This window comes from Choristoneura fumiferana, chromosome 7 (assembly GCF_025370935.1).
Source record: "Choristoneura fumiferana chromosome 7, NRCan_CFum_1, whole genome shotgun sequence".
Classification (NCBI taxonomy): Eukaryota; Metazoa; Arthropoda; class Insecta; order Lepidoptera; family Tortricidae; genus Choristoneura; species Choristoneura fumiferana.
In genome coordinates this window covers 12,588,184-12,604,676 of record NC_133478.1, presented here as the reverse complement: position 1 = coordinate 12,604,676, position 16,493 = coordinate 12,588,184, and the positions used below count along the sequence as shown (strand labels likewise).

At 37.0% G+C, this 16,493-nt stretch overlaps 1 protein-coding gene across 1 annotated transcript in view; it reads left to right on the top strand.

Moving 5' to 3' along the window:
- LOC141429736 (G-protein coupled receptor moody) overlaps nt 1-16,286 on the top strand; it is a 214,902-nt gene extending 198,616 nt beyond the window's left edge. The window contains exons 3-5 of the mRNA XM_074090221.1: nt 5,595-6,122; nt 13,649-13,887; nt 14,535-16,286. Coding sequence (XP_073946322.1) covers nt 5,889-6,122; nt 13,649-13,887; nt 14,535-15,378 — 1,317 coding nt within the window. The 5' untranslated portion in view covers nt 5,595-5,888 and the 3' untranslated portion in view covers nt 15,379-16,286. The remainder of the gene's footprint in view (nt 1-5,594; nt 6,123-13,648; nt 13,888-14,534) is intronic.
- Nucleotides 16,287-16,493: the final 207 nt, after the last annotated feature.

Sequence of the window (16,493 nt, the reverse complement as noted above, 5' to 3'; positions counted from 1 at the left end):
TGGAGAAAAAACATCCGACGAAAAAGGAAGAACAGACAAATCAAACTCAGTTTTTAGACTTGCGTACCTTTATAAAATTATTTGCTCTTACAATTATAAAAATGGCTGCCGCGTTTTGCACGAAACTTACTGGGATATTAAAACCAGCAACAAATTAAGTTTGTACCTGTTTTAGGGATGTTATATGGAAAAATATCACAAAAAATCGGCATTCAATAACTTTTCAACGGCCTTTTTTTTGTACAGTGAGAAAAAATTCAACCATTGGCTTAATTTATTTACTTAGAGATATGAGCTTGACTGATTTGTTTACTACTCATTATTGTACATTGCTTTCTCTTATCTTAAAATAATACTTAATTAATTATATTGTAACGTACCGACTTTGAAGATATAATAAATATACACTGGAATATAAAAGGGAAGTTTTGGTATTATATTAACGGTTTCCAATTTAAATGTCCATTTAACAACAACACAATACCACGAAGAGCGTTAGCAGCCAGAATAAAGCCTCATAATAGTTAATTATAACTTAAGTAGTTAACGGTAAAATCTACCATTTACCCGAATAGAAAATAGCCTGTCATTACTCAATGTATAAACTTCTCCATGCAAAATTTTATTTAAGTTCAAAATTAGTTTACCTTGACACAACAAAATTAATTAACTAATTATCTTGACTATAAACTTTAATTAATTAATTAACTTAAACGTCGTCACAGCCTAGTGTGTATATGTTTGTATTTTATGTGTTTAGTTTTAAGAGCGTTTGTACCTGCTGAGCTGGCAACGTTGCATTTTTGTTAGTTTTTCTCGATTATTCCATAAAAATTGAATGAAAATTAAAAATGTTTTCTGATAGAACACTTCTTAATATATAAGTTAATTCTATATTATATACTCCTATATATAAGTTAGTCTACTCCAATAATTATTCGTGATAGACTTTTATATTCCTTAAAAACGAATTAATGTTTATGACCGGTTAATAAAGAAAATAAAAGTCTATAACGAATAATTATTGGAGAAGATACATTAACTTATATATTAAGAAGTGTTCTATCAGACAACATTATTAATTTAATTATTATTAGTTTAATTTTCATTCAATTCTTATGGAATAATCGAGAAAAACTAACAAAAATGCAACGTTGTCAGCTCAAAAGGGATAAACGCTCTTAATGGGTCCCACTGAAAAGCAGCGTCTCTCGCTCTCTCTCTCTCTCTCTCTCTCTGTTCTAGTATATAACACTCTGACTAAAATTTATCCAGAACATTTCAACAGGTGACGTCACTATAATTGAAAACTCCTGTAAATTTTCTCAGGATTTTTAATTGCGGTTTTGACAAATATTTTCATACATTGATTGATTTTCAAAGTATACCAACCGTAACCTTTGCTTTGTTCACTCATACTAACCCAACCATCTGCTGAACCATAGCAAAAACAGTTTAAATCAACCACCAACAAAAACAGCCCTGGAAAGAAGTCCTGGTTTGCAACATAAGCGAATAGTCAGGAAAAGTCAGCGGTAAAGAGCTATTTTGCTTGGCAAGAGACCGGAAAGAATTCGAAGGGCTGACGGCAGACCTCCAGTAATGATGAGCCATAAGAAGAAGGTATTATAGCTCTGATCGCAGTAACTCAGTTATGTTCAATCCTTTTGTACTGTCTCCTCCTGCTCTCCCACTAATCAATTGATACCCAATACGAGCAACGCAGCCATAAGCGATAGCTCTGTACGATACCACGCGTGACGTCAACAGCCAACGAGCTCATCTTTACAGCCTAATAAAGTAAGCAGTCGAATCGCAAACGATATTTCATTAACACTCCACTCGACCCAAAAACCGGTATTTGGGTCGTTGGACATTCCGTAATAAGGCGTTGGAGAAACAAAATGATTCAGGCTCTAGTTCACACCCCAGCAGCCGTTTCTTTTCGTTCTTAATTAGAGAGGGCGGATAAATATAATTATTGTATCGTTCTTTTACTTTGCCTTGGTCTAGTTCTCACCTTTGCTAATGGATATTGCTTGCGTATACATATTGGGGTAGGTGCTAATACTTTAGTAAATCCTGCCTTTGTATTTACTTACACGCGACATAATAATACGAGTATGTAGTTTCTAATTTAGTTAAGTAAGGAATCCGCTGTGTACGTAAACTGCTCGAGTTGGTGTTAATGGTAAAGAAAGCTTTACGGAATAACGAGGAACTGAAATCAATTTCTCATCATCATCATCATCTCAGCCTATACGTTCCACTGCTGGGCACAGGCCTCCTCTCAGAACAAGAGGGCTTGGGCCATAGTTCCCACGCGGGCCCAGTGCGGATTGGGAACTTCACACACACCATTGAATTGCTTTGCAGGTTTGTGCAGGTTTCTTCACGATGTTTTCTTTCACCGCAAAGCTCGTGGTAAATTTCAAATGTAATTCCGCACATGAATTTCGAAAAACTCTGAGGTGCAATCCGGGGTTTGAACCCACGACAGGCCACCACGACTTTTTTTTTTTCTTTCAATTTCTAGCATAAGTTTAATTTTTCAGATTCTACGAGCTTTTTTTACCCACTTCTAGTGATTATTCTGATAATATTTAATGGAAATTTACCGTCGTGTGATGACTTGATTGGTAATTAACAAAAGGTACTGTCAGCAAAACAAGTGTACCGTCAAAGGCGTAAATATCTATACAGCCAAATCGTCAAATGTATGTTATATACATATACATCAACCTTATGGTTAGTAGCATAAACATGTACAGATATTTTTGACGTCTACCATCAGCCAAATAATGTGGTCTCCCACCCTAAAGTTAATAATCGTTTGCATATCATAAAACAATACTTAATGCTATCAGACGTGTCTGTCAACTTGAAAGTTCGACACACTTGAAAGATTGATAGACCACTTTTCCATGGTCTTGTTGGGGTATTCAAAAGTCACATTTACTTAGTTTTAACGGCTGATTACAATTGTCTGCAGGATGTCTTTGTATATATGTTTTTTGCTAACTGACACACCCCCGTAGGCGTACATAATGTTATCGTTAAAATAATATTGTACTTAACTACGCAACGGGACCAAATAACACGACATCAAGGCCATGATTTTATCTAACACATGTTATTTTCACGTTTAACTCGTAGGTTTTAAATGATAATTTTTCATCAACATTTTTCACAGTTATCCGGCAACATGTTTTTAAAGATACTATCATAATTATTAATGTTATATATGAAAGTTTGTTTATTTGCTTCTAGCCAGAAAACTTGTATGTAGCCGCACGATTTATATGATTTTTTGCTTTAAGATAGACAGACACTACTTGTACTGGAATATTCCACAATTTCCGGGGGTAACCGATACTATAGCTTACTAATGCCTACTCGTATCAAGAGTGCAGGCGAATTCTTTATTATTAACGAATTTTGCACACCACGAAATTTTCACCAAAAACCAATTCGGAATAAATTATCTTAAAGAAAGTTTTTCTTTGCGTGATAAATCGAGACTTTTAAAAGTAATTCTTCCCGAAACCCAATTTGAAGGTAAAGTGACTCACATTCGTCCGCGCTTGAAGTTTCTACCGAAAGACATTTTACTTAACCTGGGTTAGAAAGATTGACGTTAAATTCGGGTTGAAAGGTTCGCGTAGGCGATGATTCGGACGAGATGAGTGGGTCGGGTCACCACATCCATCAATGTCGCTGACCTTGCGGGTAAGGGTGTGTACTACGGGGTAGCGAAACTTGTTACAAACAGTTCTTGGTACGATGAAGATCTGTCTTGATTGCGAGATTCCGTACAGCTACGTTTAAAATATTCAAAAAAAATACCTATTTTTTTATATCATGGGACAATTGACACCAATTGACCTAGTCCCAAACTAAGCAAAGCTCTGGGTATTAGACAGCGGATAAATATCCCCCAATTATAAAAAAAAATATGCTATTTTTAAAACAATATCTAACAAGTTCCTGATATGTTATGTCACATTTCCCAGAGAGCAATAGTACGTAGATTGTTCCACCAAGCAGAAGGTTATTTATTATTGCACCGAGTGCCGATTTGGAGCCCGAGCGTAAGCGAGGGCTTTAAAAAGCACGAGGACAATATAAATTAGTTAATGCGAGGTGCATGATCTGCTTTTCTTTCAACTATTACAGCTGGGCTACAACGAAACTCGAAAATCGAAGTTCGCATCGTACCACCCCGCTGATGCTTATATTATTTAATACGAGTGTGAGAGGTTTCGTAATAGCCCTGCAGGAATAGTAGACGAAAAAAAACTCATGCTAAACAATTAATAGGAAAGAAATGTCACTAGCAATTGATGATTCCATTTTTGTAAGTTTACATTCGCACTCTCAAAAAATGACCACGGAAAATTCGCAAAGTTCCCGCCAATCTTTTTTTTTAAATTTCTTCCTTTTTTTGGCAGAGTTAGTAGCCAGTAACAGATATTTTTACCCGCGATCTGTCAAATTTCGGATGGGCGCCAGGTTGGTCAACCAAACACACAAAGAGTTTTTTTTTAAATATACGGCTACTTACTGTTTTTGGTAGGATTAGTAGCAGCAATTTTTTGTACGCAATCTGTCAAATTTCATAAAACCGTTAGCTTGAGCAACCTAACACTAGATTTTTTACACTATGCAGGCTAATTTTATAGCAAAAATACTTGTGTTACCTCTTTGGTGGTGCTATTAAAAGAAATCTAAAACAATGCAATAAAGGATTTTCATACATTTTTTCTGCTCTAGAGCAGAAAAGGCCCGCTTTGTGCTGGGTATTTAGTGCGGTTATGATGAAATTTAAGCATAGTTGGAAGAAAAAGTAATTACCCAATGCATCCTTTCGATCAAAAGGTATTAAATAAACGCTATTATACCCATCTATTGATTGTCAGAAAGGGTAAGAAATAATACAAATCGTTCGCTCCAGGCTGAGATCTGTCAGGGCTTCGACAGCTGTGAAATGGTCCATCAGCCGCGGATTATCTACAAGTGATCGGGGTCGATCCATTTAATGTGCGTAAGATGATCAAATAGAGGAATTATATTAATGAAAAGGTGCCTAGGTATTTATTAGCAGAGGCATTAAACAAAGGAAAATTATATTTTTTACCTCAATGAGCGGGAATAATAATAAAACAAATATTACACATATTTACATACACCGTGTGATGCAGCAGCACGTACTCAACTGATGGACTCTATTTCAAATGTGTTTAATTATTATGTATAAATAGAGCTATTAATACCGTAATTTATATGTCGACTGCTTTATTAATGAGTATGTATTTAGTACCTACAATAACTCTTACAGTAGACATTGAATAAAGCAAATAATTATACTCATGAAGTGGAAAAAAATATTAGCATTTTCTAAAAATAAACTGTGAAAATTTTTCTGGCGATAATTGTATAACCTGATAACCTCTAAACATTTAGTATTTATATTTGTGTCAGAAACATTTTCTAAGCAGTTCCAATACTTTTATTTCCTCGTACAAATAGCATAAAACACGAGTAAACAAGTAGACATTCAATTAAACTAATTATTTTCTGTTTTGTCCTTACAGATAGCGCGGCCGAGTCAACAGCAATGGGAGCAGCGCACTGATACCAGCTTCCTGACCAGCTGCAAACCGATACCGAATCAACGATGCGTTATCACAGCACTAACTGTCCACACAATTCTTGGACAGTTATCAATCGCGGGCGAAAACCCGCGCTCCTACTAGCAGAGTCATTAAACAAATTCTGAGTAAGAAATCACAGAAATGGATGACGTTTTACGACCATCGCCACTCATTTGTAGCGTAAAGTCGGTGAGGAAATGACGTGTGATTGATTTGTGCTTATTGGAAGTTAAAATGGGTGATTTGTTACCGAGTTTGAAGAGTACATTCGCGAGTGAAGTCGACCCATACAACTGGACTGTGGTAGGGCTGGATGAGTACACTGATGAGAAGCTGGCAGAAGTGGAATTGTTTAAGGATTACCCTGAGGGGTTGCTGCGGTTCGCTTCGGTGTGTTGTGTCCTGTTCATGCTGGTCGGGATCCCTGGGAACCTCATCACAATTATAGCACTAGCTCGGTGCAAAAAGGTAAGTCAAATTCACTTTTCAAGTCCATCTTAGCTGAATGATTCGATTTGCAAGTCCGAACAAAGTTTTTTGAAGCTCCTACAAAGTTAGCATATCGATTTTTTATCGGAAAATATAAAATGTGATTTGAAGTTCATCGGTCATGCAGGTTTAATGAATAGAGCGTATACCGGTTATAGCCTGTAATAGGAGCAAAAATTAAAATATAGCTCGTCCTCGTCAAACTGAACAACATTAGTTCAGCTACTTGTAAAAATAATGGAGTCTTTAAATATTTTTTTTCATACAAATGAAATGCTGCTAATAATGTACGCCATCCTAGAATCCAACTGACGTCGCCTGTCACGCTACAAACATCAAGCATTTTGCTTTTCATTGCTTCTTCGATTAAACTTAAAAGTGTAAGTAATAAAAATTAAAAAAACTAATTATTTTTGAAAGTCGCTGAACTAATGTTGTTCAGGTTGACGATTATGATCTGTTTTAATTATTTGCTCATATTACGGGCCACACCCGGTATTTGTACCGATTTTAGGCAACAAGTGACCAAACATTTTTAATGGCGATACATATATTCAAGCAGTATTCTTTAGTCTGCCAATCCCTAAGGGGGTTTTCTTGCCTATAAGTGCATGTACAACGTAATGAGATATTTTAATTCCCGTTTTATTTTGTTTTTTTTTTCACGGAAAGTGTGGAAACTGGTTGAACCTAGTTACTCGTCCTTCCCAGCCTCAAAATTATTGTATCTCTTTTCAGTGTTCTCGTCTTAAGAGATACTCTTACTCTTCTCGTGTAGGTATTTTCTATGTTTTAACCTTTACATCAGATTACAAATCAACGTTCACACACGCTTGTTTTTGATTAAGACACGAACGGAAATTACATGATAACCAGGTGAGAGGTTATCAGCAACATCTTATCGTAGTGAATGTATGTTCTACGTAAAGTAAGGAGACGCATCGACTACTGATCTAACTTTAGAAGTCTCTACTATTAATCTTGGTTACTACCTACATTATGCGTTCTATTGTTTAAACAAACCAATACCTTTAAACGATCAATTTTTGTATAATCAGAATCTCGGAAACGGCTCCAACGATTTCGATGAAATTTGGTATTTAAGGGTTTTCGGGGATGAAAAATCGATCTAGCTTGGTCTTATCTCTGGGAAAGTGCTGGTTACTGAGGCTTAGCCCGAGCGGAGTTCGGTCGCCCAGGTAGCAATCGGATCAAATTACCGTAGATGTGCAATTAGTTTTTTATTAGCGGGAAAATCATAAAATGTTCTACATACTACATTCACTTATTCAAGAGTTAGATTTTCACATGGTTTTATCGGGTAGTGATAAAATTAACACGATGCTTTAGACAAAACAAACAAATAAACCGTACACGTTTTAAAAGATACATAATACGGTATTTGACAACTCCTCATTTTGCCATATCTTGATATTATTATGAAAATATAGATATACAGATAGTGTTTAGGGAAGAGAAAATTGAAATCGGTTAAAAATTGGATTTATAGAGATTTTTTGAAAAATCTATATACCTGTCTCTTTCTCGAACGCTTTTCTCTATGCGGCAAGTATGGCGGTACTGGCGTGTGACGTCACATGCCAGTATGTCTTTCTCTGTCTAATCTTGACTTTCAAACCTTTATAACTTTGTTATTTGTAAAGGTAGCTTAGATTATGATTGGTTTTTTGGAGTCTTTTTGTATTTTTTATTTCAACTCCAAATTTATTAGTTTTACGGGTATCCCGTGAAACCATATCGAAAATACAAACTGAGACATGGATGCACAGAAAAACCAGAAAAAGAGACCAGCGCTGGAAATTGAACCCAGGTCCTCAGCAATCCGTGCCGCGTGTTATCGCTCTCTTATAGGCTCCGTTATAGGCGCGTTATAGGCTCTCTGGATGCTTCGCCACTGGTACCTACACGCAAACGCGTTTTGTTAAGTATTCATTTCATTGATTCCCAATATCTGTCGGACATTAATGATTTAACATCTAATAAATTACCAAAATCCCAACCGCTACTAAATATCAAATCATTACAATAAACAAACAGTAGATTAGGCAATCGCCACGTCGTAGTTCAGATAATACTGACATCATTTACATAATTTAATGTCTCCACGTCGTATCGCAGATAACAAATGGTCATTGTTCTGAGTGGCAATGGAGAGAAGCAGCGTCTCATATCACGTTTAAGAATGGACCACACCGATGTTCAAAATACGCTGCGTACCGTGAACACAGTGATGTGACGTGTCACGTTTTTAACGCGTACCGTCCTCGCCCTCGCGGGTCATTATTCGATTGTGTCAACTGTCTCGCTTCTGTGGTCACATTTTTGCGAATTGGCCAGAGTTTCTAATCTAATTTTTGATTATTTGTTAAAGTTTAGTGCTTCTACCAGATAACTAAAAAACTGCCACTTCCACCATTTCTACAGAAAAATGTCCACGAAAGTTATTAGGCAGAAACGCTCGAACGCAGCTTGAAGGCTGCTCAAAAAAAATGGACGCTACGTAAACACTTCTGAGGCGTATATTCCAAATCGATGCTTAAACGCAATTATGACTTACTTTTGGCCGCGACTTTGTCTGCCAAAATATTATTTATTGCTAACCCGCGTGAACTATGCGACTTTTACAAGATCAAAACTATTTTATGTCCTTCCGAGGGTCTCAAACAATCTTCATACCAACTTCCATCTAAAATCGGTTCAGCAGTTTAAGCGTGCAGAGGTAACAGATGAACTGGCAGAGATTCTTTCGCATTTATAATATTAGCAAGGACGTAAGGATGCGTCAGTTTTTTCAATGGATAGAACGAGATGAAAATGTGGCTCCTGGCACGTCAGTGCGTTCACAGTGCGTCAGCGTATTTTGAACAGCGGAATGGTCGAAACTTTACTTAATGTTATCATTGACTGTTGTTATCTGCGGGTAAAGACTAACCCCCTTATTCATAAACGACAATCAAACCTATTTTAGTTAAAATGCCGCTAAAATTCGTTTGTCCTTATCTGTCACTTCGACATTTGTATTTGTTAGAAAGGGACAAAGCATTTGTTAGTTAACATAGGCTTGTTAAGTTTTATGAATAAGGGGGTAAATATTTAATAAGCACATATTTGTTACGTGAGACTTCCTTGTACGAAAAAATTAAAAACAATGGTAGGTACATTATTGTTTACGTGCCTTGTAAAGTTGCTTGTGAAGTCGTTAGGGTGTTATTTACCGTAATAGGTCAAACGCTGCTGGCTGGTTTTTCCATTGTTTTTTCCTAACTTGGTTATGTGAGAATTCGTTTTGTAGGTATGCACAGTCATTCTCGTTTATTTCTACTGCAGTCGAGTTTTAATACTTTTGAGCAAAACTTTGATCAAAAATATGTGAACGCGACTCTATTGTTGACGGCATAGAAGCGTTTTCAGATAATTTTGATCGAATTTTTGCTCAGAATTTAATGAACTTGACTGCACCATAGCTCAAACGAAAATAACGAGTCAACATAATTTTACTGTGCTTTTTGTACAGAGCACCAAATGAAATGACAAACTCACAGTAAAATTATAACACGATCAAGCTAAGTTTGCACCTCGCACTTAACAAGAACAGTTCAACAAATACCTAGGAGATTCGTAGCCTAGGAGACGAAAATTCGCAAGACGCGTATCGGCGACAAAGAATGAAAACTGATGATGCAAAAATTTTCGTCTCCTATTTGTTGAATTTAATTTTTTTAATTGTTCTTGTTAAGTGCGAGGTGCAAACTTAGCTTGGTGGTGTTATTAACTTAGCTTGGATAGATAAACTATTTAATTCAACTACACGATGGACCTATATACGAGTACATAGGTATACAACAGTAAAATGTCAATGAGTTATAAAAAACAGCCAGATGTGAGTCAGCCTAGTACCCCGAGAGTTCCGTACAAATTCATAGATACATCAACGTACCTATGGTTTATGCCTATCCAATTTATAAGAAGTGTAAACAAACATATATTTCATTAAAATCCTTGTATAAATCTCACTGGATCGAGTCAATAATACATTTATCTATAATTCGTGTCTTTTAACTAGAGTTCTAATCACTTTTTTCACCAAAATTTACTCGATTTCAATATTTAATTTTCATTTGAAAAGTCTTCGTCAAAAATCTGACGATATTTTTTGAATGAAACATGGGTATAATCTGTAGTAGCATAGACTAGCGTAGAGATGGTGGAAAATTTAACATTTAAAAATTCGATTAATGCTTGATTGAATAAGCCATTTTTATTAACTTACTTTAAAATTAAAAAAATAGTTACTGCTTTTATAATTAAATAAACAGTTTTTGGAATTAAATCAAGTATTGTAAATAATAAAATAGACAAAAATACTTTGATCTATTCAATTAATTAAGTAACATGCAACACATGCCTTATTTAACATGCCTAGACAGTAAATAAATTAAAAATCAAGGTAGTTTTGAAGGACGGTTTAAAAAAAATATTAATAATTTGTGGGTAGTTTTTTTTTGTTTCATGAAATATATGTGGATACTTGTGGAGTTACAGTGACAAGTTAAAACGGTGGTTGTGGTTCGTTAGTCTAACAACTGGTAGCATGGTGTACGGTTGTGTCACTCTGAAGATGAGCTCTGATTGAGTTCGAAACGCGTCAGTGTAGTGTGGTGGTGGTGATAGATGGGTTTGTGTGATTTGTGTGTGGAGGTGGAGGATCTGCATGAACACACATATTTTGCATAAGCTTAGCTATCGTAAGGTCGCGAGTGAGCAAGGAAATTATTTTAGTTCATTAATTTAATTTAGTTATTTACATAATTCTGTACAATTATGAGTTTACATACATAAAAAAAGAACTAACCTAAGATTATCTTTATTAGTGGCAATGGAAATACATATTATTCATAAATTTCAGCCTATCTTTTATGGTTCTTCTATTTATTTCAACAGTGTAGAGTAGGTGTAGAGACATTTAACTAACAGGGTTCCGTTTGTCCCTTTTCGATAATTTAATTTTTAATATTAGCAGCTAATCCATTTAGCAGAAGCTTAGATATTTACTTTAAGACGCATACTACTTATTCAAGAATATGAGAAACAGATTACAGATTTCAGTTCCTGCAATGGCGATCGTTCGTTCTACCAAATAGGAAACGATTTACAATTCCCTGTTCAGGAGGTGTTAAGGAATGTTAATATATATTCTCTACGCGACTTCAACAAATCCTTCGAAGATGGAATCCGATAATGGTTCGAGCATTTGACAAATTTAGGAGTAGGTTAAGTGCTAAAATTTGTATCTATTTAACGTCTAAGGGCAGCTACAGACGGGCTGTATTACAACTTCAGCGTAACTATAACAGCCGAACACTAAGACGAGTTAGCGTGCAGTTTGCGTGCAGTTTTGCTAAATGAAATGAAACCGCGATGGTCAACGCATGGTCAGTCGGCAGTTGGCAGTAACGTTGCAGTTGAAATGCAGTCCATCTGGAACGGCTCTGTGAATTAATTATTACTGCTTAGAGCTGTATATCAAAGTCGCGAGACTGGACAACAGTTGTCCAGTCCCAAAGTTACTTAGGGCAACCTTTGCGTAGATGTTGGTAAGCTAAGCAAGACACATTTCAGTCAATGTATTTGACGACTTGGTTAAATTTCCCCAACATTTATAAACACAGAAGGGTGACAAAACCTTAGTTTGGTAGTCGATGTCCGTGACACATAATTTAATTACTGTTGGTGTAGCTACTAACATAGCATTGTAGGAAATATCTTTGTCACTCGGTTCACGCTGTCTGAAATGTGGTAACCCCCCCCCCCGTATTCGCGGACGTAGTACCCAGTAGTGTTGCCAACTAAGCGTCTTAGTCACTAAGTGTAGCGGCTTTTAGAACTACTTCAGTGACATTTTTATAAACGTTTCATACATTTTCGCAACTATATTTTATATTTATCGTATGGCGATTACACACTGGTTAATACATTTTTCAAAAAATTATCTCATGCAATTGATATTATAACTTAAATTAAAAATTACAATTACGCAGAAGATACAACTTCGCATCACTTGTTAGGTGTTCAAAGTCCTCAGCCGGTCCGTCGTATTTAGTGATGGGGCACTCGAATACAATGTGGTGTATGGTTTGTTTCGGATCCCCACACTCGCACGCTGCCGACTCACACCATCCCCACTTGTGCCAAAGGTATGCGCAGTTACCGAATTTGGTTCTGAGGCGATTAAGTCTTCGCAACTGTTTGTCAGCATTCCATATATACAATGACATTTGGAACTAATATTTCACACGCTAAAGACAAACATGGCGAAACTATAAGGGTTCCGTTTTGGCCATTTTGGCTACGGAACCCTAAAAACTGGTTGCAACACCAGTGGGTGGTACCGGTAGCAGTAGCGCAGACTTGACACCAATTGACCTAGTCCCAAACTAAGCAAAGCTTGTACTATGTATACTATAGGCAACAGATAAATATACTTATATAAATAAATACATACTTAACTACATATTAAACATCCAAGACCCGAGAACAAACATTCGTATTATTCATACAAATATCTGCCCCGGCCGGTAATCGAACCCGTGAGCTTCGTAGTCAGGTTCTCTAACTAATTGGTCATGGACTTGTTATCTTAGTATGGTTATTTACTGAACGGTGGTAGATTTTTTTTGACATTCATAAGTGCTTGTTATAGCCTAAAATTAATAGGTAAAGATTTTTTTGCTTTGACTCTTCACTGATATTCCTGCACAGATATAGTTTTAGCGTTGTCGTCCGGCACGATAGACATTCGTCGGTAATTAACTCAGTAGCAACTTTATAAATACAGCCATATCTCTTATCCTAGGTCAGTGTTCAATACAGACCCAATACATAATCTATTTATAATATTTACGTACGCGAAGAGTACATAATTGCTTGTGATATTTCACAAGATGCGTATTGAGCAATATTTTTATACATAGGCACGTGCTTATGTTATTCCAAGCGGGTCAAAATAGCCACGGACAGTTTAAACTAAAAAATACATAGTATTACAGATGTTGGTGCATATCCAGTTTAACGCCTTTTGTACATATTTTAAAGAGTAGGTATTGGCGGTTTAATTCTTTTATTACGACTTTTATAAAAATATTTTAGTTTTATAAGTAGAACTAACTTAATTTTATAAGTAAAACTAACTTAATTTATTTACTTTGAAATCATATCAGACCCGTTAATTTAGTATGATGGAACCTAAAGTCTTTCCGTTTCGTTTTTAAAATTTGATAAAAGTTTCTATAGTGCTATATATAAGGGTATATGTAGCTTACAAAACTTACATTTGCGCAAAAGACTGGTGCTGAAAGCTAGCAACGTGTAGTAGTAAACCCATCTTGCATCATTCTGCCATGCCAGTTTTTAACGCTGCGAAATTAACATCGTGTAAAATTACCACCATGGCTAAACCAAAAAGTAACACCAACTCTCTTTTTCAGGTCCGCAACGCAACAGCAGTATTCATAATGAACCTGTCTTGCTCTGACTTGCTGTTCTGCTGCTTCAACCTCCCGCTCGCAGCGTCCACCTTCTGGCGGCGATCCTGGGCGCACGGAAGGATCCTTTGCCGCATGTTCCCGTTAGCAAGATATGCACTCGTCGCGGTGTCGCTGTTCACTGTACTGGCCATCACGATCAACAGATACGTCATGATTTCACATCCACGGCTGTATCCTAAGTACGTATCACTCCCTAGTTCACAAATATATCTAGTGTAAATAACCATGCATGATTAAAAACTGTCGATGAACTAAAATAATTTCTTTGCTCACCCGCGACCTTACGATAGTTAAGTTTATGCAAAATATGCGTATTCATGCAGTACCTCCACCTCCACACTGTAAGAAAAGAACACACACAAATCACACAAGTGGAGGACCTGCATGAACACGCATATTTTGCATAAACTTAACTATCATAAAGTTGCGGGTGAGCAAAAAAATTATTTTAGTTCATTGATATGGACCTCCGCAAAGTAACGCCTGATTCAATAAATTATTTAAAAACTGTCGTTCTCGAGTTATTCCAAGGCTAGGGCCGATCCACAAAGGCAAGCTATGTTTTGTTTTTTCCATCATTCTGTGTGGAAGCAGTTCCCAGCAACGGAATGAATATATTTAGCCGAGAAAAGATTGTAATTTTCTTTGCTAAAACCTCTTTTAATACGCAACGTGTAATGATTAAAATCCATGCTGTAGATTAAACAATTTAAACTAAGTTTATGTCAAGTAAGCAACTATCGAAGTGCTTATTTCTACACGAACTCCGTTTAATCGAGCTAAACCAAAATGGCAATGACAAATAATTGTTTTCTTTTGTTCACAGGCTATACAAAAGACAGTATTTAGCAGTTATGGTGGCCAGTACGTGGGCGTTTGCCTTTGGAGCACTAATAGCCACGTGGCTTGAGAAATGGGGGCGCTTTGGATTAGACCCTACCATTGGTTCCTGTTCGATACTACCAGACAGCAATAAGCGATCTCCGAAGGAGTTCCTATTCGTTGGAGCTTTCATGCTCCCGTGTCTTGCTATTGTTATTTGTTACGCAAGGATATTCTGCATTGTTCGGGAAGCAGCTAGGAAGTCAAGAGCACCAGCCCGAGGCAGGCCGCGACATGGTCGTGAGGACTCTGCTGTAGGCTCAGCGTCAACTGCTGTAGAGAGATCTCCAGGTCCTGAGAATGGGGTTAATCATGTGGCACCACCGCGTCGAACTCTACTTGCCCCACCAGCATTACATTGTCCACCAACGCCAGGCCCAGAACGATCCTCTTCTTCTGGAGTCGATACATTAGACGGCCATGATGAAGAGTGCGCTCTCGATGCTAAACCCCGCACGCCGAGCGGAGGCGAAACAGCGAAACGCCTTCGACAAGCCGCTGCGGTCTTAAAACGAGCCCCAGTGCCGTCGCGAGCGCCGCGCCTAACCCCAAAAGACAGGAAGTTATTAAAGATGATCATGGCCATAATGCTTTCGTTTTGGGTGTGCTATTTGCCAATAACCCTGACGAAGATATTCCGCGAGTTCACGTTACATCCGGCGGCGAACATTGCGGGATACATCCTTATATACTTGACGACGTGTATTAATCCGATTATCTACGTGGTGATGTCGAGCGAGTACCGTCAGGCGTACAAGAATCTATTAATGTGCCGGCGGAGGGCGTGACGCTCGCCGGGCGACGGCGCCTCCGAAAAGCGCCCGCCGTGACTAGTAATCAACGGGATGCCTTGCATCTCGCTCAAACCGATTCATAATCGAGATCTTAAAAAGACTTCACTCTAAATACAAGTGAGATTTTCCGTGTACTACTCGTCGACAAGTCGAGTGCGAACTCAGTGGAAGTATTTTATAGAATTCATTTTGCTCGCGAGCCGTCCGTGATTGTGCTAATAAAGATGGATGTTGACACGTTGTTGAATGAAAGTGTTATAATAAGTTATTGATGACGTGATGATATTCGAAGTATACCTAAGAAAAGTTTTAAGTTAGATGTAAGTTTATGTGCAATCTCGTATATGTAGCACTTAATTTATGACATGACAGTTTACTTAAAGAATAGTGGATGAGAGATTCAATGATGCATGTGGTGAATGGGTTCTGATATGTTTAAAGTTATCTATAAATTACAATGTTTACGGTGTTTAATATAGTCGCTTAGCAATAAAATGTCAAGGATAGAGGAACAATAATTTTAGAAAGCAATAAAATTACTGTAATGCGAAATCCGGCTAAGAAGCAGCTTGAAAGCATCTTTAGTTTACAAAAACGCATAAAATAGTTTTAGTACAAAATACCTGCATCGTTGTTCCTTTTATACACCGTGGGCCCGAATAACCCGAGGGATTTTAACAGGGTATTTCTGACGATAATACGAGTAAAAAATGTTATATGAACATAGGTTCAATTATGTACTTTAATTAAAATTATTTTTTAGAACAAAATAATTCAATTAAGCTTAGCACGGCCTTGTGAACAAGTCTTTAGTTAAGTCTTTAGTTAAGAGAGTGAGTAAGAGGAACCAATCTTTAGTAGAGAAACAGAGTAAGCGAACATGACACTTCACGAGTCGCTCCGATATCCGACCGTGATTTGATCTGACGTGACAATCAGTAATCATTTTTAACGTTCATGATATCGGCCAGTTATTATAGCATAGGTAAATACAAATAGTTTGCACTCTCGCAACTCGCGATTCCTATCGCGATAGAAACAATCTTAAGTTTTAGCGATAAGTGAGGAGTACTAATTGTGATTAAGTCAAGAAAAAGATATTATAATTA